The sequence below is a fragment of the Cherax quadricarinatus genome, chromosome 11, assembly GCF_038502225.1.
Source record: "Cherax quadricarinatus isolate ZL_2023a chromosome 11, ASM3850222v1, whole genome shotgun sequence".
NCBI lineage: Eukaryota > Metazoa > Arthropoda > Malacostraca > Decapoda > Parastacidae > Cherax > Cherax quadricarinatus.
In genome coordinates this window covers 34,747,911-34,775,823 of record NC_091302.1, presented here as the reverse complement: position 1 = coordinate 34,775,823, position 27,913 = coordinate 34,747,911, and the positions used below count along the sequence as shown (strand labels likewise).

General features: G+C 44.2%; 1 protein-coding gene across 1 annotated transcript in view; it reads left to right on the top strand.

The window, feature by feature from the left end:
• Window positions 1–27,913, top strand: part of LOC128687452 (uncharacterized) — a 269,873-nt gene that overhangs the window by 157,818 nt on the left and 84,142 nt on the right. The window contains exons 6-8 of the mRNA XM_070083864.1: window positions 4,924–5,170; window positions 17,357–17,544; window positions 22,919–23,056. Coding sequence (XP_069939965.1) covers window positions 4,924–5,170; window positions 17,357–17,544; window positions 22,919–23,056 — 573 coding nt within the window. The remainder of the gene's footprint in view (window positions 1–4,923; window positions 5,171–17,356; window positions 17,545–22,918; window positions 23,057–27,913) is intronic.

The window sequence follows — 27,913 nt, the reverse complement described above, 5'->3', positions numbered from 1 at the left end:
CTGCCCACACAGTGTGATAGTGAGAGTCAGGCTGCCCACACAGTGTGGTAGTGAGAGTCAGGCTGCCCACACAGTGAGAGTCAGGCTGCCCACACAGTGTGGTAGAGTCAGGCTGCCCACACAGTGTGATAGTGAGAGTCAGGCTGCCCACACAGTGTCGTAGTGAGAGTCAGGCTGCCCACACAGTGTGATAGTGGGAGTCAGGCTGCCCACACAGTGTGATAGTGAGAGTCAGGCTGCCCACACAGTGTGATAGTGAGAGTCAGGCTGCCCACACAGTGTGGTAGAGTCAGGCTGCCCACACAGTGTGATAGTGAGAATCAGGCTGCCCACCCACTGTCGTAGTGCTGCCCACACAGTGTGTTAATGAAAGCCAGGCTGCCCACACAGTGTGATAGTGAGAGTCAGGCTGCCCACACAGTGTGATAGTGAGAGTCAGGCTGCCCACACAGTGTGATAGTGAGAGTCAGGCTGCCCACACAGTGTGATAGTGAGAGTCAGGCTGCCCACACAGTGTGATAGTGAGAGTCAGGCTGCCCACACAGTGTGATAGTGAGAGTCAGGCTGCCCACACAGTGTGATAGTGAAAGCCAGGCTGCCCACACAGTGTCGTAGTGAGAGTCAGGCTGCCCACACAGTGTGGTAGTGAGAGTCAGGCTGCCCACACAGTGTGATAGTGAGAGTCAGGCTGCCCACACAGTGTGATAGTGAGAGTCAGGCTGCCCACACAGTGTGATAGTGAGAGTCAGGCTGCCCACACAGTGTGGTAGTGAGAGTCAGGCTGCCCACACAGTGTGGTAGTGAGAGTCAGGCTGCCCACACAGTGTGGTAGTGAGAGTCAGGCTGCCCACACAGTGTGATAGTGAGAGTCAGGCTGCCCACACAGTGTGATAGTGAGAGTCAGGCTGCCCACACAGTGTGATAGTGAGAGTCAGAGTCAGGCTGCCCACACAGTGTGGTAGTGAGAGTCAGGCTGCCCACACAGTGTGTAGTGAGAGTCAGGCTGCCCACACAGTGTGATAGTGAGAGTCAGGCTGCCCACACAGTGTGATAGTGAGAGTCAGGCTGCCCACACAGTGTGATAGTGAGAGTCAGGCTGCCCACACAGTGTGGTAGTGAGAGTCAGGCTGCCCACACAGTGTGATAGTGAGAGTCAGGCTGCCCACACAGTGTGGTAGTGAGAGTCAGGCTGCCCACACAGTGTGATAGTGAGAGTCAGGCTGCCCACACAGTGTGATAGTGAGAGTCAGGCTGCCCACACAGTGTGGTAGTGAGAGTCAGGCTGCCCACACAGTGTGGTAGTGAGAGTCAGGCTGCCCACACAGTGTGGTAGTGAGAGTCTGTCTGCCCACAGTGTGATAGTGAGACAGTGTGGTAGTGAGAGTCAGGCTGCCCACACAGTGTGGTAGTGAGAGTCAGGCTTCCCACACAGTGTGGTAGTGAGAGTCAGGCTGCCCACACAGTGTGGTAGTGAGAGTCAGGCTGCCCACACAGTGTGATAGTGAGAGTCAGGCTGCCCACACAGTGTGATAGTGAGAGTCAGGCTGCCCACACAGTGTGATAGTGAGAGTCAGGCTGCCCACACAGTGTGATAGTGAGAGTCAGGCTGCCCACACAGTGTGGTAGTGAGAGTCAGGCTGCCCACACAGTGTGGTAGTGAGAGTCAGGCTGCCCACACAGTGTGGTAGTGAGAGTCAGGCTGCCCACACAGTGTGGTAGTGAGAGTCAGGCTGCCCACACAGTGTGGTAGTGAGAGTCAGGCTGCCCACACAGTGTGGTAGTGAGAGTCAGGCTGCCCACACAGTGTGGTAGTGAGAGTCAGGCTGCCCACACAGTGTGGTAGTGAGAGTCAGGCTGCCCACACAGTGTGGTAGTGAGAGTCAGGCTGCCCACACAGTGTGGTAGTGAGAGTCAGGCTGCCCACACAGTGTGGTAGTGAGAGTCAGGCTGCCCACACAGTGTGATAGTGAGAGTCAGGCTGCCCACACAGTGTGATAGTGAGAGTCAGGCTGCCCACACAGTGTGGTAGTGAGAGTCAGGCTGCCCACACAGTGTGGTAGTGAGAGTCAGGCTGCCCACACAGTGTGGTAGTGAGAGTCAGGCTGCCCACACAGTGTGGTAGTGAGAGTCAGGCTGCCCACACAGTGTGGTAGTGAGAGTCAGGCTGCCCACACAGTGTGGTAGTGAGAGTCAGGCTGCCCACACAGTGTGGTAGTGAGAGTCAGGCTGCCCACACAGTGTGGTAGTGAGAGTCAGGCTGCCCACACAGTGTGGTAGTGAGAGTCAGGCTGCCCACACAGTGTGGTAGTGAGAGTCAGGCTGCCCACACAGTGTGGTAGTGAGAGTCAGGCTGCCCACACAGTGTGGTAGTGAGAGTCAGGCTGCCCACACAGTGTGGTAGTGAGAGTCAGGCTGCCCACACAGTGTGATAGTGAGAGTCAGGCTGCCCACACAGTGTGGTAGTGAGAGTCAGGCTGCCCACACAGTGTCGTAGTGAGAGTCAGGCTGCCCACACAGTGTGGTAGTGAGAGTCAGGCTGCCCACACAGTGTGGTAGTGAGAGTCAGGCTGCCCACACAGTGTGGTAGTGAGAGTCAGGCTGCCCACACAGTGTGGTAGTGAGAGTCAGGCTGCCCACACAGTGTGGTAGTGAGAGTCAGGCTGCCCACACAGTGTGGTAGTGAGAGTCAGGCTGCCCACACAGTGTGGTAGTGAGAGTCAGGCTGCCCACACAGTGTGGTAGTGAGAGTCAGGCTGCCCACACAGTGTGGTAGTGAGAGTCAGGCTGCCCACACAGTGTGGTAGTGAGAGTCAGGCTGCCCACACAGTGTGGTAGTGAGAGTCAGGCTGCCCACACAGTGTGGTAGTGAGAGTCAGGCTGCCCACACAGTGTGATAGTGAGAGTCAGGCTGCCCACACAGTGTGATAGTGAGAGTCAGGCTGCCCACACAGTTTACAGTATGTACGAAGGACACTATTGTCCGTGTGTTTCCAAAATATTTGTGTTCCCATGTTTCACTTTAGTATGAATTTATTGTTCCTCCTTTCTGCAACCTCGGTACTCTGCAACCTCGGTACTCTGCAGCCTCGGTACTTTGCAACCTCGGTACTCTGCAGCCTCGGTACTCTGCAGCCTCGGTACTTTGCAACCTCGGTACTCTGCAGCCTCGGTACTCTGCAGCCTCGGTACTCTGCAACCTCGGTACTCTGCAACCTCGGTACTCTGCAACCTCGGTACTCTGCAACCTCGGTACTTTGCAACCTCGGTACTCTGCAACCTCGGTACTCTGCAGCCTCGGTAATCTGCAGCCTCGGTACTCTGCAACCTCGGTACTCTGCAGTCTCGGTACTCTGCAACCTCGGTACTCTGCAACCTCGGTACTCTGCAGCCTCGGTACTCTGCAGACTCAGTACTCTGCAGCCTCGGTACTCTGCAGCCTCGGTACTTGCAGCCTCGGTACTCTGCAGACTCAGTACTCTGCAGCCTCGGCACTCTGCAGCCTCGGCACTCTGCAGCCTCGGTACTTGCAGCCTCGGTACTCTGCAGACTCAGTACTCTGCAGCGTCGGTACTCTGCAGCCTCGGTACTCTGCAGACTCAGTACTCTGCAGCCTCGGTACTCTGCAGCCTCGGTACTCTGCAACCTCGGTACTCTGCAGTTTCGGTACTCTGCAGTCTCGGTACTCTGCAACCTCGGTACTCTGCAGCCTCGGTACTCTGCAGCCTCGGTACTCTGCAGCCTCGGTACTCTGCAGCCTCGGTACTCTGCAGTCTCGGTACTCTGCAACCTCGGTACTCTGCAGTCTCGGTACTCTGCAGCCTCGGTACTCTGTACTTTGCAACCTCGGTAATCTGCAGCCTCGGTACTCTGCAACCTCGGTACTCTGCAGTCTCGGTACTCTGCAACCTCGGTACTCTGCAACCTCGGTACTCTGCAGCCTCGGTACTCTGCAGACTCAGTACTCTGCAGCCTCGGTACTCTGCAGCCTCGGTACTCTGCAGCCTCGGTACTCTGCAGCCTCGGTACTCTGCAATCTCGGTACTCTGCACAGTTCCTGTTAAAGAATAAAAAGGCACAATGCTATGACTGAAACAATTCACATATAACCTACACATAGGAGAAAAAAACTTACGACGACGTTTCTGTCCCAATTGAACCATTAACTTGTTACACACGGACCGAAAGTGTCATTCTTCTATGTGCCGGCTGTTTGGGTATAGTTCCTGTTATCGAGATCAATGACATTATCAAGGTAATTTGTCTGCAATTAATACTACAGCAATTATAAACATTAAGGGGGAGTACAAGCCATGATACAAACTAGAGTACAAGAATCTGTAGAAACATATCATGATGACTAGTAGATTTGCCATGAATTGTTGGATTGTACTGTTAGGCTGATCGCGGTCAAATCATCATTCTTCACCGTTGGATTGATGGGCGTAACTTCGACAGTTATGTTGACAAAGACATAGGAATACAGAAAAGGAGGTTACTGGGACAACATTTACAAATCTCTACTAAGAGTTAAGCTTTCTCAAAATGAAGACGTGTTGTGCACACACATGATTCTGTATCAACACAGTTTGTGGTGTGTGTGTTGCAGTGACCAACGTAAATTGTTATATCTCAAACATTTCAATTAATTTCAAAATAATAATAAATAAACCATTTAGTGTTCGACAACTATCTCACGAATACTTTGATCCTTCGTTGAGGATTAGCTCACTTTCCCGTTGATAATAACCTCTACTTCAATTTTCCTTTCGAACGTATAGGCATTTGACCCCAATATCTTCCGAGGAAGGTCTGGATCAATCAGATCTCCTTTCCAATTTGTGGGTTAGTTGTAAGTTCTTGCAAGAACGTTGTAAACTGTAACAAAAATGTTCATGTCATCTTTCAATCCTTTGGTCAAACAAGCTTTACTACGTTGGATGGCGAGAGGCAGTGAAGAATGGCTGGGTGGTGGCAGTGGTGGCACTGGTGGCAGCCTTAGCCCAGTCAACCCTGAGCCAGGCCTCCACCCACTTGGTCGCCATGGAGGGTATCCATGTGAAGGCTGCCTTACAGGCCATGGTCTACCGTAAGGCCCTCCGTCTGGCCTGTAGCGCACCCATAGACCCACCTGAAGAACTCCAGGATAAAGCCACACCCCAGGCAGCTAAGAGTAAGTATTCTTCTTCTCATTATTATTGTTATTAATATTAACATTATTATTATTATTATTATTATTATTATTATTATTATTATTATTATTATTATTATTATTATTATTATTATTATTATTATTATATTATTATGTGTCCCTGAAGGGATACCTTTAAGAGGATGTCTGATTTTTTCTTTTTCTTTTTCCTACTTTTTCTTCCTCCAACTTTTTTTTACGTGGTTCATGACTAGAATGCCTCAGCCTAGATTCTTGGCACGTTGACGTGGTCTATGACCACAGTTGTTGAACCCATTCCCAGCATCCTGGAATGGCTTGGATAACTTCCAAAACTCTCAGCTCAAACATTCAGAAACATTGCCTCCAAATTCGACCACGGCGGACAGTACACTTCAAGCGCATAGGTGAAGATTTGACTGCTTTGTGTATAAAACAGTGTGGGCTTTTTATTGCTCTAAAATCACATTAAAAAAATTCGGTTTACCTCTTCCGATCGGCTTCACTATTTACTTTCTGATGAATATTAGGGCCCAATCAGTGCCTTGAAAGGATCAACTTTCTGGCAGCTGAAGTATGGTCAAGGCATATTTCCCTTAAGAAAAAAGAAGAGAAGTAAACTGGAAAGAGAAGGACGCTCCCTCCACAGAAGGTGAAGATTCACTGAGCTTCTCAAGGAAGCTAGATTATCCGAAATATGGAACGAAACATTAAATAGGGAAGTAGAAAAATATTCAACTTAAGTTTAATGATTCATTCAGGATCCAGGAGAAACATGAGGAGCTAAAAAACAAAAAACAATGAAATTGAAAGAAATTCAAAATATTTATTTTCATGTGCCAAAAACAAGATGAAAACTATATTCAGTATCTGGTCCCTGCTCAGACAAGATGGAAGTTACACAGAAGACATCAAGGAAATGAGTGAGATACTGAAGTCTCAATACGAATCTGTGTTTAGCGAGCCATTAATCAGTCTAAAGATCAACAATCCAAATTAGTTTTTCATGAACGAGCCTCAAAACTCTGTCAATGTATGCCAAATTTATGACATAATCTTAACTTTACTGGACTTTGAAAAAGCTATTGACAACATGCCCATGCACTCAGCACAAGGCCCAGACTCCTGGAACTCCGTGTTCATCAAGAACTGCAAGAGACCCCTTGTGCGTGCCTTTAGTATGGGGAGGAAGCTTGGATATGGGTGTAATCCTACAGTCGCTAAAAACGACGGATATTGCCCCACTCCATAAAGGTGGCAAGAAAGAAATAGCAAAGAATTATAGACCAGTAGCTCCAACGTCCCGGATCGTAAAAATCTTTGAAAGAGTTCTAAGAAGCAGGATCACCAATCACTTAGCGATCCTGCCTCTGGCATCTACTGGACCACTATGAAAAGGTCTTTGATGCACTGGAGGACAGACAGAATGCAGATGTAGTACATATAGAGTTTGCAAAAGCCTTCGATAAGTGCAATCATTGTGTAATAGCTCACAATATGCGTGATAAAGAAATAACTGGAAAAGTTGGCAGATGGATCTTCAACTTTCTAACCAACAGGACACAAAGAGAATTGGTAAAGAGAGTTAAGTCGAAAGCTGCCACAGTGAAAAGCTCTGTTCCACAAGGCACAGTACTGGCCCCCATCATGTTTCTCTTCCTTATATATGATATAGAGATGTAAACCATTGCATCGTGTTTTCTTTTGCAGACGATACTAGAATCAGCATGAGACCGTCATCCATTGAGGACATAATAAATCTCCAGGCAGATATAAACCAAATTTTCCAATGGGCAACGGAAAACAATGTGATGTTCAATGAGGACTAATTTCAATTACGCCGTTATGGAAAACTCTAGGCAATAATATCTAGAAATGAGTATACTACAAACTCTAACCACACAATAGAGCAAAAAGTAGTGTGAAGGACTTGGAAGTGTTTATGTCAGGGGATCTCACCTTCAAAGATAACAACAGTGTCACTTTCACATCTGCGAGGAAAATAATAGGATTGATAATGAGAACTTTGAAAACAAGGAATGTCATGCCAATGAAAATCCTTTTTTAAATCACTTGTTCTCTCTATGCTGGAATACTACTGTACGCTTACAGCTCCATTCAAGGTAGGTGAAACTGCAGATCTAGAGAATGTACAGAGAACCTTCACTGCACATATAAGTTCAGTCAAGCACTGTAATTGCTGGGAACGTTTTGAGTCTTCTGACCTATACTCCCTGGAGTGCAAGCGAGAGAGATACATTATAATCTACACCTGGAAAATCCTAGAGGGACTGGTCCCAAATCTTCACACACGAATCACTCCCTACGAAAGCAAAACACTAGGCAGACGATGCAACATTCTCCCAGTGAAAAGCAGGGGCACCTTAATTAAGTATGAGTGTCTGGGACCTAAAAATGTTAAATAGCCTCCCATCAAGCATAAGGGGAATTATCAATAGATCTATGGCTGCCTTCAAGAAGGAATTAAAGAAGCTTGGTTCTGGCTCGTACGGTGGACTATGTGCAGTCAGCAGTAACAGTCTAGTTGATCAGGCCATGATACACCAGGAGGCCTGGTCAGGGACTGGACCGAGGGGGCGTTGAACCCTTAAACACCCTCCAGATTGACTTCAGGAAGGTACAAACACATACACACACACACACACACACACACACACACACACACACACACACACACACACACACACACACACACACACACACACACACACACACACATATATATATATATATATATATATATATATATATATATATATATATATATATATATATATATATATATATATATATATATATATATATACCTCTTACCAGACGTACAACCAGACAAGCGACGTTTTCCACTACACTCCATATCAACTGCACCAGTGTTCAGTGGGAAGACAACATAGGAGGAAACCTAACAACAAAACTCCAAGGAAACTGACAGGTCTGTAATGATGGTTTTTTCTCTCAGTGTCAAATGACTGAAGGAAGTGAACATTTAAACATGGCTGACTGGCTTTCAAACACCAGCTACTGCCAGACGTTCAACTAGCGATGCGACGTTCTCAACTATACTGACAGTAGCTGACCATCATATCAACTGCACCAGTCTTAATGGGAGGGAAACACAGGAGAAACCACCAGATCTACAAACAAAACTCCAAAGAAACTCTCATGTTGTAGCTGCGGTTATTTTCCCTCAGTACCAAATCGCGGGAAGGAAGTAAATAATTATACAGCCAAGGATGTTTTTTTCAATAGCAGATCTCCATCTCAACTGACCAGTGTACACTGGAAGGGAAACACAGGAGAAAACGCCAACTCTAACGACAAAATTCCAAGGAATCTGTCACGTTGTAGTCGCTGTTTTTTTCCTCAGTGTTTTTAAAAATGGCTGAAACATCACCTCTAGTTCAGGACCAGACAACAACACGACGCAGCTCCGCTAAATGGGATACATGAGGCTTTGGACGGATAACACCATTGATTAAAATTTTTTTTATCCTGCCAGGGTGGAAATGAGTTAGAAGTGTGATAGGTGAAGCCGGAATGTGAAGTGAGGAGTGAAGAAGTTTTGTGAATTAAGGGGATAAGTGAGGATTGAAGGGGGTTTGTGAAGCATGATAACAGGAAATCTACTAGTAGTCAGTGGTGATTGCTAGAGTAGCTGCTAGGCCATTGCTAAGTAACTGATAGCGATCAGTGCTTTCTTTTTTTTTTTTCTTCTTTTAAGGAAGAAAGAAATTTCTTTGTTGCCAAGTGATAAAAATAGTAAAGAGTGAACATGGCTGGTGTTAGAGGTGTACAGGCTGCCATTATCATATTTATCTTTATCCTGCAATTCTCTGAAGAAGGAAATCAGTCATGGGGACTGGAAAAAGCGACTGGGGTGATAGCAGCCTGGACAGTGAAAGCCCAACAGTTACCATCTTACCAGAAACATTAGTGTCGCTATCGCCACAGGGTATGGCAACACTGCATACCCAAACAAAAACAGTGGTGCACAGCTCTTATAGTGGCGCTATTAAGTGGCGATATCCAAACTAATCCAGGACCTCAAACTATGGTACAGGTGCAAAACAGGTAGATAAGTGACGGTGATAATGACGGTCTAGTAGCTAGGAATGATAACCTTAACTCTGTATGTAATGCATATATAAGTCAATGTGAGACAATAGAACCATTCTTATTATCTCAGACACCACCAGACCTATGTATACACTGTACTAAGGTACGAAAGAACAGTAAATATACCTTATGCAAAATGTATAATGGGTTTGTGCACAATGGATGTGTGTTCGATTATGGTAATGGTAGCAGATTTAATTTTATTTATAACAAATGCATTTTGGCACAATTACCCTTTAGCAGTGATGACATTGATTTACCTAATTTTAATACAAATGACCCCTTGCCATATATTGATGATTATGATTATGTTATGAAAACAGCCTTCACTTTATTCATGTCAACTCAAGGTCACTTTCTCTAAAATTGGCAGATATTAGGATTCTAGCTAACAGAACTAGGGGGCCAGTTATATCCATCTCTGAATCCTGGTTGGATGATACAGTGACTGACGACGAGGTCAAAATAAAAGGTTACAATATATACTCGTAAGAATAGAAAAGGTGGTGGGGTATGTGCCTACCTAAGAAATGACTTAGCCAACAACTCAAGACCTGATTTAAATGGCAATAAACTGGAAATTGTATGGTTTGAAGTGTTGCTTCCCAAGACCAAACTCATCTTAGTAGGAACTAGTTACCGCCCTCCCACCCAGGACCAGTTCTTAGAAGACTTTTCGAGAGTCTTGTCAGGACCTGATAACAATTACGAGACAGTAACACTGGGAGACCTCAATATCTGTTTTCAACAGCAAAATAACGGGCTATGTAACAGGTATAAGCAAATTTTAGGTTAAATAGTTACACTCAACTAATTAATGCACCAACCCAGATCACAAAATTCTCAGCCACCCTTACTGATCACATACTGTGTAACCGTGCTGAGAACATTAGTCAGTCAGGCGTCATTACCACAGGTCTTAGTGATCATTTCATCACATACTGCACCAGGAAAATCACTAGGGAACGGATAGGCCTACACGGGACAATAAAAATGAGGTCAACTAGAAACTTCAGTAAAGAAACACTGGTAAATAGGCTACACAATTGTGAATGGACAGTTATAACAAGTTGCACGGACGTAAACGATGCCTGGAAAAAATTCTAAACAATATTCACTGCCATCCTTGATAATATTGCACCAGTTAAAGAGGTTAGGATTAAACGGAGAACCGAACCCTGGATGACTACTGAGATATTAGATAATATGAAATTCAGAGATCAGTTGCTAAAAAGATTTATGACAGACGGGATGTTGCATCGCTTAATGAATTCCAAAGGGTGAGGAACAGAGTGTAGAGGCTTGTCAAAGGAGCAAAGGCAAGGCACTATTTCTCAAAAGTCGAATAATACAAGAATAACCCCAGAAAGCTCTGGCAATAAATAAAACAGTTGGAGTATAACCATAAACCCGTAGATAGATCTAGCATAATACTAAATATCGATAACGAGGTATCCCACGAAATAACTAAAGTGGCAAATTGTTTTAATTCAGATTACACAACTGTCGCATCAACATTAGTAAGTAAACTACCGGTTGTTTACTTACTGATGTTGTATCAAATACTCCAAACAGTTGTCAACTAGTGAGTCTATCTCATGACTTCGTGCAAAAAGAACTAAGCAGGTTAAACCCATCTAGGAGCACCGGCCCTGATAACATCCCGTCTAGGTTCCTAAAAGATGGTGCCTCTGAATTGCGAATCCCCATTGCTCACATAATAAATTTGTCCATCACCACTAATACCGTACCAGAGGGGTTCAATAAGGCCAGAGTTACTCCTGTCTTTAAGAAAAATAGTGGGTCTGATGTCAGCAACTATAGGCCTGTTAGAATACTCAGTGTAATATCCAAAATTCTAGAGAGGGCAGTGTACTGTCAAGTAGTTAAGTACCTTAAGAAAGAAGGAACACTGCAACAGGCCTACTGACCCATGCGGAGCAAGTCCATGTCCCCCCCCCCGGATTAGCCCAATGACCCCCTTCCCCGGATTAGCCTAATGACCCACCCAGTCTGGTCACCTCTACTCAATGAGCACGGCATCAGACCCAGCAGCACAAGCTAGTCAGGTCCAACTCACACCCACCCACACCCACTCATGCATTTATCTAACCTATTTTTAAAACTACACAACGTTTTAGCCTGAAAACTGTACTCGGGAGTTTGTTTCACTCATCCACAACTCTATTACCAAACCAGTGATTTCCTATATCCTTCCTGAATCTGAATTTTTCCAACTTGAAACCATTGCTGCGAGTCCTGTCTTGGCTGGAAATTTTCAGCACGCTATTTACATCCCCTTTATTTATTCCTGTTTTCCATTTATACACCTCGATCATATCCCCCCTAATTCTACGCCTTTCGAGAGAGTGCAGATTCAGGGCCCTCAGTCTATCCTCATAGGGAAGATTTCTGATACATGGGATCATCTTTGTCATCCTCCTCTGTACGTTTTCCAGAGCATTTATATCCATTCTGTAATACGGTGACCAGAACTGAGCAGCATAGTCTAAATGAGGCCTAACCAAGGATATATAGACTGAAGAACAACCTGAGGACTTCTATTATTTATACTTCTAGATATGAAGCAAAGAATTCTGTTAGCTTTATTGCGAACATTAATGCACTGTTGTCTTGGTTATAGATTACTGCTAACCAGAACTCCTAAATCCTTTTCGCAATCAGTAGTATTAAGATCTACATCATTTAGTTTATATGTGGCATGGTTATTTAACTGTCCAACATTTAGAACTTTGCATTCGTCAATATTAAACTGCATCTGCCACGTCTTCGACCATTGCATCAGTTTATTCAAATCATCCTGGAGTGCTCTAGTGTCTTCATTAGAATGAATTGGACGGCCTATTTTAGCGTCATCAGCAAATTTGCTTATGTCGCTATTTATTCCCTCATCTATGTCGTTTATGTAAATTGTGAACAACAACGGGCCCAACACTGACCCCTGAGGAACACCGCTTGTGACGTGCCCCCATTCTGATTTCTCCCCATTTATGCCAACTCTCTGCTGCCTATTTGTCAGCCATGCCTCTACCCAGGAAAAAATTCTCCTGCTATTCCGTGTGCCTTAAGTTTCCTCAATAGCCTCTGGTGTGGAACTCTATCGAAAACCTTACTGAAGTCCATATACACAATATCATATTCATTACCATGATCTACCTCCTCAAACACCCTAGTGAAAAAAAATTTGTAAATTCGTAAGACAGGAACGCCCCTTTGTAAAACCGTGTTGAGATTCATTAATCAATCTGTGCCTATCAAGATAGCTACGAATTGCTTCGGCAATTATTGATTCCATAAATTTTCCCACTGTGGAGGTAAGGCTTAATGGTCTATAGTTCGAAGCCAAGGACCTGTCACCTGCCTTGTAAATAGGTATTACATTTGCCATTTTCCACTTATCAGGGACTATGCCAGTATGCAGTGATATGTTAAAAAGATTAGCCAAAGGTATGCTAAGTTCCTCTTTACATTCCTTTAACACCCTTGCAAACAGTTCATCAGGGCCTGGGGATTTGTTAGGTTTTAGTTTCTCTATTTGTCTGAGTACCATGTCACTAGTTACCGCAATAGTGCATAGTTTATTATCATCCTGTTCTACATAATCTATTATTTCAGGAATATCGCTAGTATTTTCCTGGGTGAAAACTGAGAGGAAATAGGTATTGAGAATTTCACACATATCCTTATCACTGTCAGTGATCTGACCAGAGTTACTCTAAAGTGGGCCAATCTTGTCCCTAATCTTACTTCTGTATACCTGAAAGAACCCTTTTGGGTTAGTCTTTGAATCCCTTTCGACCTTTTTTTTGAATATTGTCTTTTAAACATATCCCTGAGGTATCCCGGTAATAACTGCTGTTTTTAACCCTAATGCTGCAGCCTGATTGTTTCCCACAAACACCCATACCTATATAATCTATCAGTTATCAATTACCCTCTCAACCGAATTGGCTGATGCAACCACTCCATCTCCAGAGAGATGAACCCCATCCCTTGCATACATATCATATTTGCCAAAGAATAGGTCACAGTTATCAATAAATGGGATTGCAAGTTCCTTACAGTACCTGTCTAGCAAGCAATTTATACCAATTGCCTTAGACATTTATTCATTGCCCACTCCCTTTCTCGGCAAGATGCTACATATGACTGGGATCCCTCCCTTAGACCTAACTACTTCTATGGCTGACCTGTACTTATCCAGCAGCTCCTCTTTCCTGCACTTCCCAATGTCATTACCCCCAGCACTAAGACAGATAATGGGCTTGTTCTCATTACCTGCCATAACATTATCCAACCTGCTGACTATGTCATCATCACTATCTCCAGGAAGGCACACTCTCTGTCTGACCTTTCTGTTTCTGTTACAAAATGCACGGTCCATATATCTTACCTGAGAATTGCCTACTATTAAAATATTCTTACCTTGATTAGCAGGGGAATCAGTGGTACCTTCAACCTCACTAACCACTGAAGTACACTCGTCTTGGAGAACAGAGAATCGATTTCCTACCTGCACATCTTCTCTATGAACTCTCCTCACCGTCCTTCTTCCAGAACTGTGAACCACGTGCCACTTAAAGTGGCTGCCACCATCACTGCCGGTTACCATTTCCTCCTTACCAGCTAAATCCTTCTCGCACTCACTCCCAAACTCATCTATGCGAAGCTTCTGCCTCCTATTTTCCTCCTGAAAAAGTAGAATCTCCTTCTTCAACACTTGAACCTGAGATTCTAAAACACTACAACAAACCATGGTGCTTGGTAATAGCCCACGCTAACTCCCAAGAGCTCATGCAGGTATGACCACGCGTGACCACTGACCTCAGCGTACTGAGGTAATGACAAGCGTAATGACAACAACATTCTCCATAGTTACAAATCAGGCTTTAGAAGATCTTACTCAACCGACACCTCCCTAATTAATCTGATGGATTACATGAGAACTGAAATGTCGATAGGGAGCCTCATAGGTATGGTAAACTTAAACTTGCAAAAGGCTTTCGATACTGTCAACCACAATATACTATGTAAGAAACTTCAAGCTATCGACATAGGTTCCATAGACTGGTTTAAGTCCTATCTTAGCAATAGGAAACAAATTGTCAAAATCACCAAAACAGAATCAGAACCCCTGCCGATAGAATGTAGAGTTCCCCAAAGTAGTATTCTGGGTCCCTTATTACTCTTATATTATGTAAACGATATGCCCATCAGCGTTAATTGCAAACTCCTACTGTATGCGGATGACAGTGCTCTGTTACTGTCAGGTAAAGACCCACAAGATATAGCTTATGTATTAACATTAGAACTGGAGTCCTGCAGCAAAAGGTTAGCAGATAACAAACTATCGTTACACCTCGGGAAAACTGAAGCCATACTTTTTGGCACGAAACAAAAACTGAGAAGGATAAATAATTTTAATGTCCGGTGTAATGAGGAACCCATCACTTCAGTTTCCTCAGTAAAATATCTGGGAATTCCCTTTGACCCATGAATGTCAGGAGAACTGATCGGGAACTGTGTAGTAAAGAAAGTGAATGCCAGACTGAAGTTACTCTACAGACAAGCACAGTGTCTACCTACTGAGGCTCGCAGGACCCTATGTCTAGCCCTTATACAATGTCATATGGACTGCGCTTGCTCTTCATGGTACTCTGCCTTCACAAAAAAACTGAAAGATGAACTGCGAATCACCCAAAAACAAAATGGTAAGATTCATCCTGGACCTGGGACCAAGAGAGCATGTAGGCCAGGATGAATTACAACAATTGGATATGCTGAATGTTGAAGACAGAGTAAAACAACTGAAATTAAATCAAGTTTATAAATTTGCTGACTAATAGTGTCCAGAATATCTTGCTGCCAATTCTGTCAAGGTTGGGAACCAAAGCAATCATAGTACTAGGGGAAGAGAGCACCACTTTGTAGTACCCACAGTCAGCGGCCAGGCTTCAAACACCTTTTATTGTACAGCAATAAAGAAATAGAACAGACTTCCTGCACATGTCAAAGCCAGTCATAGCATGAACCAGTTCAAGAAGAGTGCCAAAAGGTACCTAATGAATGAAGCGACAGAAAGGGAGGAGAATGATTTTTTTTATTTTTTTTTAGCTAACACACATGTAAATATAAATAACTCTTTTTACCTTATTCCTAGTATATCTCCTTTATAGTATAATAATAAGATATTATATCTTTCATAGTATAATAATAAGGTATTAAAAGGACCCCAATGGAAATAAGTCACTCTGTCTGACTTTTTTGGGTTATCCCAGGTTCTCTACACGTATGCTGCTATGTATGATAATCTATGTAACTGTATTTGTGCATACCTGAATAAACTTACTTACTTACTCTATTTTAACTGCAGGAATTGGTTGAGGTAAATATATTTACTTAAAGTTACCCAGTTGTATAAAAGAAAACTGATTCTTCTCTTTTTCTCAGAGAAAATAACTTTTAGAGGTGACTAAAACAAATCATGCATGAGGCTCAATATACTGTTTAAATTATCATCCCTCTGAATTATTAATCCCAGGGATTATTTCCGATTGGGGGACCTTTAATTATCTTTCCCAGGATGCAACTAACACCCAGATACCTACTTACAGCGTGCTAGCGGCTGCCAACATCTCTCAAACTATCGAGGCAGCTACCCACACCTCTCAAATTCACAAGGCAGCTGCCCACATCTCTCAGACTAACGAGGCAGCTACCCATACCTCTCAAATTCATGAAGCAGCTGCCCACACCTCTCAAACTATCGAGGCAGCTACCCACACCTCTCAAACTAACGAGGAAGCTACCAACACCTCTCAAATTCATGAGGCAGCTGCCAACACCTCTCAAACTAACAAGGCAGCTACCCACACCTCTCAAAGCAACAAGGCAGCTACCCACACCTCTCAGTCTAACAAGGCAGCTACCCACACCTCTCAGTCTAACAAGGCAGCTACCCACAACTCTCAAACTAATGAGGTAGCTACCAACACCTCTCAAATTCATGAGGCAGCTGCCCAAACCTCTCAAACTAACGAGGCAGCTGCCCACACCTCTCAAACTAGCGAGGCAGCTACCCACACCTCTCAATCTCACAAGCCACCTACCCACACTTCTCAAACTAACAAGACAGCTACCCACACCTCTCAAATTCATGAGGCAGCTGCCCACACCTCTCAAACTAACGAGGCAGCTACCCACACCTCTCAAATTCATGAGGCAGCTGCCCACACCTCTCAAACTGACATGGCAGCTACCCACACCTCTCAAATTCATAAGGCAGCTGCCCACACCTCTCAAACTGACATGGCAGCTACCCACACATCTCAAACTGACATGGCAGCTACCCACACCTCTCAAATTCATAAGGCAGCTGCCAGGCACTAGCTTCCCAATATTTTAAAGATCCTCGGTATTAAGATGTTATCCAGAGACTTTAGAAGTACCTTATACTGTACAAACACTCTAAGAGTAACTAATACTCTACGAACATTTTAAGAGTACATATTGTTGTACCAACATTTTACATACACTTTATTTTTACGTGTCCTTAATAATGTGAGAAAATACGAAAGCGCTTGGATTTTCATTATTTTTTTCTCAGTGGTTGTTTTGCATATTGTGATGTCACCTAATACTGTGATGGTGTTACATATATAAATATATATTAAATATATATATGTATATATATATATATATATATATATATATATATATATATATATATATATATATATATATATATACATATATATATATATATATATATATATATATATATATATATATATATATATATATATATATATATATATATATATATATATATATATATATATATATATATATATATATATATATATATATATATATATATATATATATATATATATATATATATATATATATGGCTTTCATTTAGTTAAGAGAATTTAACCCAATGAACCAATTGCCTTATGTGGCCATCATAATGCTTTTAAACCAATCACACCCAATGAGCACCATTTTTATCAAGATTTATTTTGTCAGGTGCGACTCAAGGAGCATTGCCAAACAGTGCCCGAGGAGCAGTGCAAAACGGTGTCCGAGGAGCAGTGCCAGGTAGTGCCCGAGGTGCCGTTGACACCGGAGCTGTCATTAACCTGAGCTCGGAGGATGCCGACAATGTCATGACATTCTTCATGCACTGTCACTACACCTGGGCCATCCCACTCAAGGTAATCTCTCATGATCCTTTTCTCAGTTATTTTTGTCTCTTTAGTTACTGTCTTGTTTAACACTTGCACCTTCAGAGCGCCACCTGACCTTCATTCTTCTCATAACCTTGTCTTGCTACATAACATTCTCCAAGGCTCTCTGTTCAAGAAATCGAGGTTACTTTCCCTTCCTTCGGATCAAATCCAATCATCTTCCATTTCCCAAGTGCTGCCTAATCCGGAACTACAGTAATGATGTCCTGATGAAAACTTGTTCATAAGTTCTGATGATCATTGTTTCTCTTATTTCAGTACTTTTCATTGTTTTTAGGATTTCAGGCTCTGTGACTTCTACCAGTTTATGGTATCCTAGTGAATTGTAATATGGTCATTTGTGAATATAGTCATGCCTCGCTTAACGACGGTGATAAGTTTTCATAAATGCATCGTTAGGCGATTTCGTAGATTGCTGTTATGCGACCGTCGTAGAGATGTATGAGGCTTTTGTTGGTATAACACGGCATACTGTTTTAGAGGAAAAATTTTTGTTTTAAGTGGAAAAAGTACAGTCTAGAATAACAATAAAAAGTACAGTACAGTAAATACATAAACCAGGAACATAGTTGTTTATTATAATTATCAAATATTATGTACTGTACATAATTGTATGTGCTATATTTTTATACGACTGGCAGTGCAGTTTACACCACCGTCGTTGATCGAAACGTCGTTATGCAGAACATAGCTGTAATTGACAGCCTTAATTGCCTCACATTCACTCCGTGGGCAGCAGTCAAAAGATCACAGACACACACATGGGTCTACAGACTGGTTACCTACATACCTTTGATTAAATCGGGTGACATGAGTCATTTGTGCAAGTTTCCTCACACTTACTGCTCCATGTTCACCTTGTTGTAAATAGGCCCCGGGGTGTAAGCCGACTGTTTTGCATAGACGAGTCACACTGGTTGTCATGGATTATCCTAGTTTAGTAACCTTCCTGGTTTGCTAACCTTCCTGGGTTAGTAACCTTCCCGGATTAGTAACCTTCCTGGGTTAGCAACATTCCAGGATTAGTAACCTTCCTGGGTTAGTAACCTTCCTGGATTAGTAACCTTTCTGGGTGAGCAACCTTCCTGGTTTGCTAACCTTCCTGGGTTAGTAACCTTCCTGGGTGAGCAACCTTCCTAGATTAGTAATCTTCATGGTTTGGTAACCTTCCTGGGTTAGTAACCTTCCTGGGTTAGTAACCTTCCTGGGTTAGTAACCTTCCTGGGTTAGTAACCTTCCTGAGTTAGCAACCTTCCTGGTTTGCTAACCTTCCTGGATTAGTAACCTTCCTGGGTTAGTAACCTTCGTGAGTTAGCAACCTTCCTGGTTTGCTAACCTTCCTGGGTTAGTAACCTTCCTGGGTGAGCAACCTTCCTGGTTTGCTAACCTTCCTGGATTAGTAACCTTCCTGGGTTAGTAACCTTCGTGAGTTAGCAACCTTCCTGGTTTGCTAACCTTCCTGGATTAGTAACCTTCCTGGGTTAGTAACCTTCCTGAGTTAGCAACCTTCCTGGCTTGCTAACCTTCCTGGGTTAGTAACCTTCCTGGGTGAGCAACCTTCCTAGATTAGTAATCTTCCTGGTTTGCTAACCTTCCTGGATTAGTAACCTTCCTGGGTTAGTAACCTTCCTGAGTTAGCAACCTTCCTGGCTTGCTAACCTTCCTGGATTAGTAACCTTCCTGGGTTAGTAACCTTCCTGGGTTAGTAACCTTCCTGGGTTAGTAACCTTCCTGAGTTAGCAACCTTCCTGGTTTGCTAATCTTCCTGGGTTAGTAACCTTCCTGGGTTAGTAACCTTCCTGGGTTAGTAACCTTCCTGGGTTAGTAACCTTCCTGGGTTAGTAACCTTCCTGGGTTAGTAACCTTCCTGGGTTAGTAACCTTTCTGGGTTACCAACCTTCCTGGTTTGCTAACCTTCCCGGGTTAGTAACCTTCCTGGGTTAGTAACCTTCCTGGGTTAGTAACCTTCCTGGGTTAGTAACCTTACTGGGTTAGTAACCTTCCTGGGTTAGTAACCTTACTGGGTTAGTAACCTTCCTGGGTTAGCAACCTTCCTGGTTTGCTAACCTTCCTGGGTTAGTAACCTTCCTGGGTTAGTAACCTTTCTGGATAAGTAACCTCCCTGGTTTAGCAACCTTCCTAGATTAGTAACCTTCCTGGTTTGGTAACCTTCCTGGGTTAGTAACCTCACTGAGTAAGTAACCTTCCTGGGTTAGTAACTTCACTGAGTAAGTAACCTTCCTGGGTTAGTAACCTTTCTGGGTTAGTAACCTTTCTGGGTTAGTAACCTTCCTGGGTTAGTAACCTTCCTGGTTTGGTAATCTACCTGGGTTAGTAACCTTCCTGGGTTAGTAACCTTCTTGGTTTGGTAACCTTCCTGGGTTAGTAACCTTCCTGGTTTGGTAACCTTCCTGGGTTAGTAACCTTCCTGGTTTGGTAACCTTCTTGGGTTAGTAACCTTCCTGGGCTAGTAACCTTCCTGGTTTGGTAACTTTTCTGGGTTAGCAACCTTCCTGGGTTAGTAACCTTCCTGGTTTGGTAATCTACCTGGGTTAGTAACCTTCCTGGGTTAGTAACCTTCCTGGTTTGGTAATCTTCCTGGGTTAGTAAACTTCCTGGTTTGGTAACCTTCTTGGGTTAGTAACCTTCCTGGGCTAGTAACCTTCCTGGTTTGGTAACTTTTCTGGGTTAGCAACCTTCCTGGGTTAGTAACCTTCCTGGTTTGGTAATCTACCTGGGTTAGTAACCTTCCTGGGCTAGTAACCTTCCTGGTTTGGTAACCTTCCTGGGTTAGTAACCTTCCTGGGTTAGTAACCTTCCTGGGCTAGTAACCTTCCTGTTTGGTAACCTTCCTGGGTTAGCAACCTTCCTGGGTTAGTAAACTTCTTGGTTTGGTAATCTACCTGGGTTAGTAACCTTCCTGGGTTAGTAACCTTCTTGGTTTGGTAATCATCCTGGGTTAGTAACCTCCCTGGGTTAGCAACCTTTCTGGTTTGGTAACCTTCCTGGTTTAGTAATCTTCCTGGTTTGGTAACCTTCCTGGTTTAGTAATCTTCCTGGTTTTGTAATCTTCCTGGGTTAGTAACCTTCCTGGGTTAGTAACCTTCCTGGTTTGGTAACCTTCCTGGGTTAGTAACCTTCCTGGTTTGGTAACCTTCTTGGGTTAGTAACCTTCCTGGGCTAGTAACCTTCCTGGTTTGGTAACCTTCCTGGGTTAGTAACCTTCCTGGGTTAGTAACCTTCCTGGGCTAGTAACCTTCCTGTTTGGTAACCTTTCTGGGTTAGCAACCTTCCTGGGTTAGTAAACTTCTTGGTTTGATATTCTACCTGGGTCAGTAACCTCCCTGGGTTAGTAACCTTCTTGGTTTGGTAATATTCCTGGGTTAGTAACCTCGCTGGGTTAGTAACATTCCTGGTTTGGTAGCCTTCCTGGTTTAGTAATCTTCCTGGTTTGATAACCTTCCTGAGTTACTAACCTTCCTGGGTTAGTAACCTTTGTGGTTTGGTAACCTTCCTGGGTTAGTAACCTCCCTGGGTTAGTAACCATCCTGGGTTAGTTAATTTCCTTGTTTGGTAACCTTCCTGGGTTAGTAACTTTCTTGGTTTGGTAACCTTCCTGGGCTAGTAACTTTCTTGGTTTGGTAACCTTCCTGGGTTAGTAACCTTCCTGGTTTGGTAACCTTCCTGGGTTAGTTAATTTCCTTGTTTGGTAACCTTCCTGAGTTAGTAACTTTCTTGGTTTGGTAACCTTCCTGGGTTAGTAACTTTCTTGGTTTGGTAACCTTCCTGGGTTAGTAACCTTCCTGGGTTAGTAACATTCCTGGATTAGTAATCTTCCTGGGTTAATAATCTTCCTGGGTTAGTAATCTTCCTGGGTTAGTAACCTTCCTGGGTTAGTAACCTTTCTGGGTTAGTAACCTTCCTGGGTTAGTAGCTCCCCAGTATTTTTTTTTTATATCCTCTAGTGCGTGAGATGACAGTGATGCTGCAGATTATTGTCACCCAAACTGGCAAGCACCAGCAGCCTAATTGGTCAGAGACCAGAATATTAATAGAGGACGGGGAGGGGAGGGGAGAGAATCAAGCCTTCAACAGTCCTTCCGTTGAATATTCCACACTGGTTTTGTGCATTATGAAACAGTATTAAATGTCAGCTATCCTGGTATTGTCCACAGGTGGGAGTGATCATGGTGCTACTGTTACCTAGCCTGGTGTTGTCCACAGGTGGGAGTATTATGGTGCTGTTGTGTGTTACAGTTACCTAGCCTGGTGTTGTCCACAGGTGGGAGAGATCATGGTGCTACTGTGTGTTACTGTTACCTAGCCTGGTGTTGTCCACAGGTGGGAGTGATCATGGTACCAATATATGTTACTGTTACCTAGCCTGGTATTGTCCACAGGTGGGAGTGATCATGGTGCGACTGTGTGTTACTGTTACCTAGCCTGGTGTTGTCCACAGGTGGGAGTGATCAATGGTGCTAATATTTGTTACTGTTACCTAGCCTGGTATTGTCCACAGGTGAGAGAGATCATGGTGTTACTGTGTTTTACTGTTACCTAACCTCGTGTTGTCCACAGGTGGGAGAGATCATGGTGCTAGTGTCAGTTACTGTTACCTAGTCTGGTGTTGTCCATAGGTGGGAGTAATCATGGTACTACTGTTTGTTACTGTTACCAAGCCTGGTATTATCCACCTATCGAAGTGATCATAGTGCTACTGTGTGTTACTGTTACCTAGCCTGGTGTTGTCCACATATGGGAGAGATCATGGTACTGCTGTCTGTTACTCTTACTTAGCCTGGCGTTGTCCATAGGTGGGAGTGATCATGGTGTTGCTGAGTGTTACTGTTACCTAGGCTGGTATTATTCACAGGTAGGAGTGACCATGGTTCTACTGTGTGTTACTGTTACCTAGCCTGGTGTTGCCCACAGGTGGGAGAGGTCATGGTGCTGCTGTCTGTTACTGTTACCTAGCCAGGTGTTGTCCATAGGCAGGAGTGATCATGGTTGTGCTGTGTGTTACTGTTACCTAGCCTGGTGTTCACAGGTGGGAGAAACCATGGTTCTGCTGTGTGTTACTGTTACCGAGTATGGTGTTGTTCATAGGTGGGAGTGATCATGGTGCTGCTGTGTGATACTGTTATTAGCCTGGTATTGTCCACAGGTGGGAGTGATCATAGTGCTACTGTTTGCTACTGTTACCTAGCCTGGTGTTGTCCATATGTGGGAATGATCGTGGTGCTGATGTGTGTTACTGTTACCTAGCCTGGTGTTGTCCACAGGTGGAAGTGATCATGGTGCTACTGTGTGTTACTGTTACCTAGCTTGGTATTGTCCACAGGTGGGAGTGATCATGGTGCTGCTGTGGGTTCAGCTTGGGCTGGCAGCTGTGGCAGCTGCTGTGGTGGGGATCCTGCTGCTCACACCACTGCAGTTTATCCTCTGCAAAAAGATCGCTGCTGTTAACAAGAATTTCCTGGTGAGTTTTCTTGCAATTATATATATATATATATATATATATATATATATATATATATATATATATATATATATATATATATATATATATATATATATATATATATATATATATATATGTTATTATTATTTCATTTTTTATCTTTGATTAATACTGTACTCGACAAATAGTGATAATAACATTTGTAAACACAGACAGACAGACAAACACACACACACACACACACACACACACACACACACACACACACACACACACACACACACTAATAATGTATGACCCCTATTAGTTTAGCACTTCCTGATTATAATAAAAATAGCAAAAAGATATTTTTAGTTAAGGTTGGCACCCATTATTCGTTCTGTCTATTGTGTACTCACCTAGTTGTACTCACCTAGTTGTACTCACCTAGTTGTACTCACCTAGTTGAGGTTGCAGGAGTCGAGTTCTAGCTCCTGGCCCCGCCTCTTCACTGGTCGCTACCGTGAGCTTTATCATACCTCTGCTTAAAGCTATGTATGGATCCTGCCTCCACTACATCGCTTCCCAAACTATTCCACTTACTGACTACTCTGTGGCTAAAGAAATACTTCCTAACATCCCTGTGATTCATCTGTGTCTTCAACTTCCAACTGTGTCCCCTTGTTGCTGTGTCCAGTCTCTGGAACATCCTGTCTTTGTCCACCTTGTCAATTACTCTCAGTATTTTGTATGTAATTATCATGTCACCCTCTATCTCTCCTGTCCTCCAGTGTCGTCAGATCGATTTCCTTTAACCTCTCCTCGTAGGACATACCTCTTAGCTCTGGGACTAGTCTTGTTACAAACCTTTGCACTTTCTCTAGTTTCTTTACGTGCTTGGCTAGGTGTGGGTTCCAAACTGGTGCCGCATACTCCAATATGGGCCTAACGTACACGGTGTACAGGGTCCTGAACGATTCCTTATTAAGATGTCGGAATGCTGTTCTGAGGTTTGCTAGGTGCCCATACGCTGCAGCAGTTATTTGGTTGATGTGCGCTTCAGGAGATGTGCCTGGTGTTATACTCACCCCAAGATCTTTTTCCATGAGTGAGGTTTGTAGTCTCTGGCCCCCTAGACTGTACTCCGTCTGCGGTCTTCTTTGCCCTTCCCCAATCTTCATGACTTTGCACTTGGTGGGATTGAACTCCAGGAGCCAATTGCTGGACCAGGTCTGCAGCCTGTCCAGGTCCCTTTGTAGTTCTGCCTGGTCTTCGATCGAATGAATTCTTCTCATCAACTTCCGAGGGACACCTCGGAGTCTATTCCTTCCGTCATGTCGTTCACAAATACCAGAAACAGCACTGGTCCTAGGACTGACCCCTGTGGGACCCCGCTGGTCACAGGTGCCCACTCTGACACCTCGCCGCGTACCATTACTCGCTGCTGTCTTCCTGACAAGTATTCCTTGATCCATTGTAATGCCTTCCCTGTTATCCCTGCTTGGTCCTCCAGTTTTTGCACTAATCTCTTGTGTGGTACTGTGTCAAACGCCTTCTTGCAGTCCAAGAAGATGCAATCCACCCACCCCTCTCTCTCTTGTCTTACTGCTGTCACCTTGTCATAGAACTCCAGTAGGTTTGTGACACAGGATTTTCCGTCCCTGAAACCATGTTGGCTGCTGTTGATGAGATCATTCCTTTCTAGGTGTTCCACCACTCTTCTCCTGATAATCTTCTCCATGACTTTGCATACTATACATGTCAGTGACACTGGTCTGTAGTTTAGTGCTTCATGTCTGTCTCCTTTTTTAAAGATTGGGACTACATTTGCTGTCTTCCATGCCTCAGGCAATCTCCCTGTTTCGATAGATGTATTGAATATTGTTATTAGGGGTACACATAGCACCTCTGCTCCCTCTCTCAATACCCATGGGGAGATGTTATCTGGCCCCATTGCCTTTGAGGTATCTAGCTCACTCAGAAGCCTCTTCACTTCTTCCTCGGTTGTGTGCACTGTGTCCAGCACTTGGTGGTGTGCCCCACCTCTCCGTCTTTCTGGAGCCCCTTCTGTCTCCTCTGTGAATACTTCTTTAAATCTCTTGTTGAGTTCGTTATATACTCCATGGTCATTTCTTGTTGTCTCTCCTCCTTCCTTCCTTAGCCTGATTACCTGGTCCTTGACTGTTGTTTTCCTCCTGATGTGGCTGTGTAACAGCTTCGGTTCAGATTTGGCTTTCGCTGCTTTTTCGTTTTCGTATTGTCGTTGGGCCTCACTTCTTATCTGTGCATATTCATTTCTGGCTCTACGACTGCTCTCCTTATTCTCCTGGGTCCTATGCCTTCTATATTTCTTCCATTCCCTAGCACACACACTTGGTGTGTGTGTGTGTGTGTGTGTGTGTGTGTGTGTGTGTGTGTGTGTGTGTGTGTGTGTACTCACCTAATTGTGGTTACAAGGGGCCAGATCATAGCTCCTGGCCTCACCTCTTCACTGTTCGCCGCACTCTCCACTCTCTCCCTGCTCCATGAGCCTTATCCTACCTCGTCTTAAAGCTGTAATATAATAATAATATAATATCTTTATTTCTACCATTACATGTGCAGGATACACGGGTCTAGCTGACAACACTGACATACTACTACACAGAAAGTCGCTTGTTATGCTGAGTATTTAGGGCAAATTTGGTCAGTCGACTGACACCCAGGTACCCATTTTACTGATGGGGAACATAAACAACAAGTGTAAGGAAACACGCCCAATGTTTCTACCCTTGCCAGGAATCGAACCAGGACCCTCGACGTGTGAAGCGAGAACTATGTATGGTACCTACCTGCGCCACCTCACTTTCCAGACTATTCCACTTCCTGACAACTCTGACTGAAAAAATCATTCCTAACATCCCTGTGACTCATCTGAGTCTTCAGCTGTGTCCATCTATGGAACATCCTGTCTTTGTCCACCTTGTACATTCCTCTCAGTATTTTATATGTCGTTATCATATCTCCCCCCCCCTTCCTCCATCGCTCCTGTCCTCTAATGTCGCCAGGTCGAGTTCCCTTAACCTCTCCTCGTAGGACACTCCCCTTACCTTCGGGACTAGGCTCGTTGCAAGCCTTTGCACTTTCTCTAATTTCCTGACATTCCTGACTAAGTGTGAATTCCAAACTGGTGCTGCATACTCCAATACGGGCCTGACGTACACGGTGTACAATGTCCTGAATGACTCCTTACTAAGATGTCGGAATGCTATTCTAAAAATTCGCCAGTCACCCATAATCTGCAGCCGTCATTTTCCTTGAGGTTTATAGTCTTTGGCCCCTTGACCGTGCTCTGTCTGCAGTCTTCTTCGTCCTTCCCTGATCTTCATGACTTTCCACTTGGTGGGGTTAAACTCCAGGAGCCAGTTGCTGGACTATTCCTGCAGCATGTCTAGAACCCTCTGTCGTTTTGCCTTATCCTGCTCCGACTGAATTCTCCTCATTAACTTCACATCGCCTGAAAACAGGGACACTTCTGAGTCTATTCCTTCCGCCATGTCATTCATATATACTAGAAATAGCACCGGTCCCAGGACTGACCCCTGTGGAACCCCCTCGTCACATCTCGCCCACTATGACACCTCATCACATACCATGATTCGCTGATGCCTACCCGTCAGATATTCTCTGGTCCATTGCAGTGCCTTCCCTGTTATCCCTGCCTGGCCCTCCAGCTTTTGCACTATCTCTTGTGTGAAACTGTGTCAAAAGTCTTCTTACAGTCCAAGAAAACGCAATATACCCACCTCTCTCTCTCTCTCTCTCTCTCTCTCTCTCTCTCTCTCTCTCTCTCTCTCTCTCTCTCTCTCTCTCTCTCTCTCTCTCTCTCTCTCTCTCTCTCTCTTTGTCTCTCTCTCTTGTCTTACTACTGTCACCTTGTCATATAACTCCAGAAGATTTGTGACACAGGATTTCCCGTCTCTGAATCTGTGCTGGTTATTGTGTGTGTGTGTGTACTCTCATATTTGTGGTTGCAGGGGTTGAGACATAGCTCCTGGCCTTGCCTCTTCACTGATCGCTTCTAGGCTATCTCTCTCCCAGCTACATGAGCTTTATCATACCTCTCCTTAAAGCTATGTATGGATCCTGCCTCCACTGCATCACTTCCCAGACTCTTCCACTTCCTGACAACTCTGTGACAAGAAATACTTCCTAACATCCCTGTGATTTATCTGAGTCTTTAACTTCCAACTGTGACCCCTTGTTGCTGTGTATGTGTACTCACCTAGTTGAGGTTGCGGGGGTCGAGTGTGTGTGTGTGTGTGTGTGTGTGTGTGTGTGTGTGTGTGTGTGTGTGTGTGTGTGTGTGTGTGTGTGTGTGTGTGTGTGTGTGTGTGTGTGTATGTGTGTGTGTGTGTGTGTGTAGTTGTACTCACCTAGTTGAGGTGCGGGGGGTCGAGTCCGAGCTCCTGGCCCCGCCTCTTCACTGATCGCTACTGTCACTCTCCCTGAGCCGTGAGCTTTATCATACCTCTGTGTGTGTGTGTGTGTGTGTGTGTGTGTGTGTGTGTGTCTGTGTGTGTGTGTGTGTGTGTGCTCACCTGTGTGTGGTTGCATGAGTCGTGTCTCGGCTTCTGGCCCTGCATCTCAGTGGGTATATGTGTACTAGCCTAAATGTGATTGCAGGGGGTCAGGTTTCACTTTTCAGTCCCATGTTTTTGCTAGCTGCTACTGGGTTCACTCTTTTCTGCTTTGAGGAGCCTCTTCTTAAAGTTGTATATGGATCCAACCTCTGCCACTCCACTGTCCAGTTGCTCCACTTTCTGACCATTCCAAGGCTGAAGAAATACTTCCCAACATCCCTGTGACTCATTTGTTTTCAGCTTCCAATTGTGTCGCCATGTTCCTGTTTCCTGT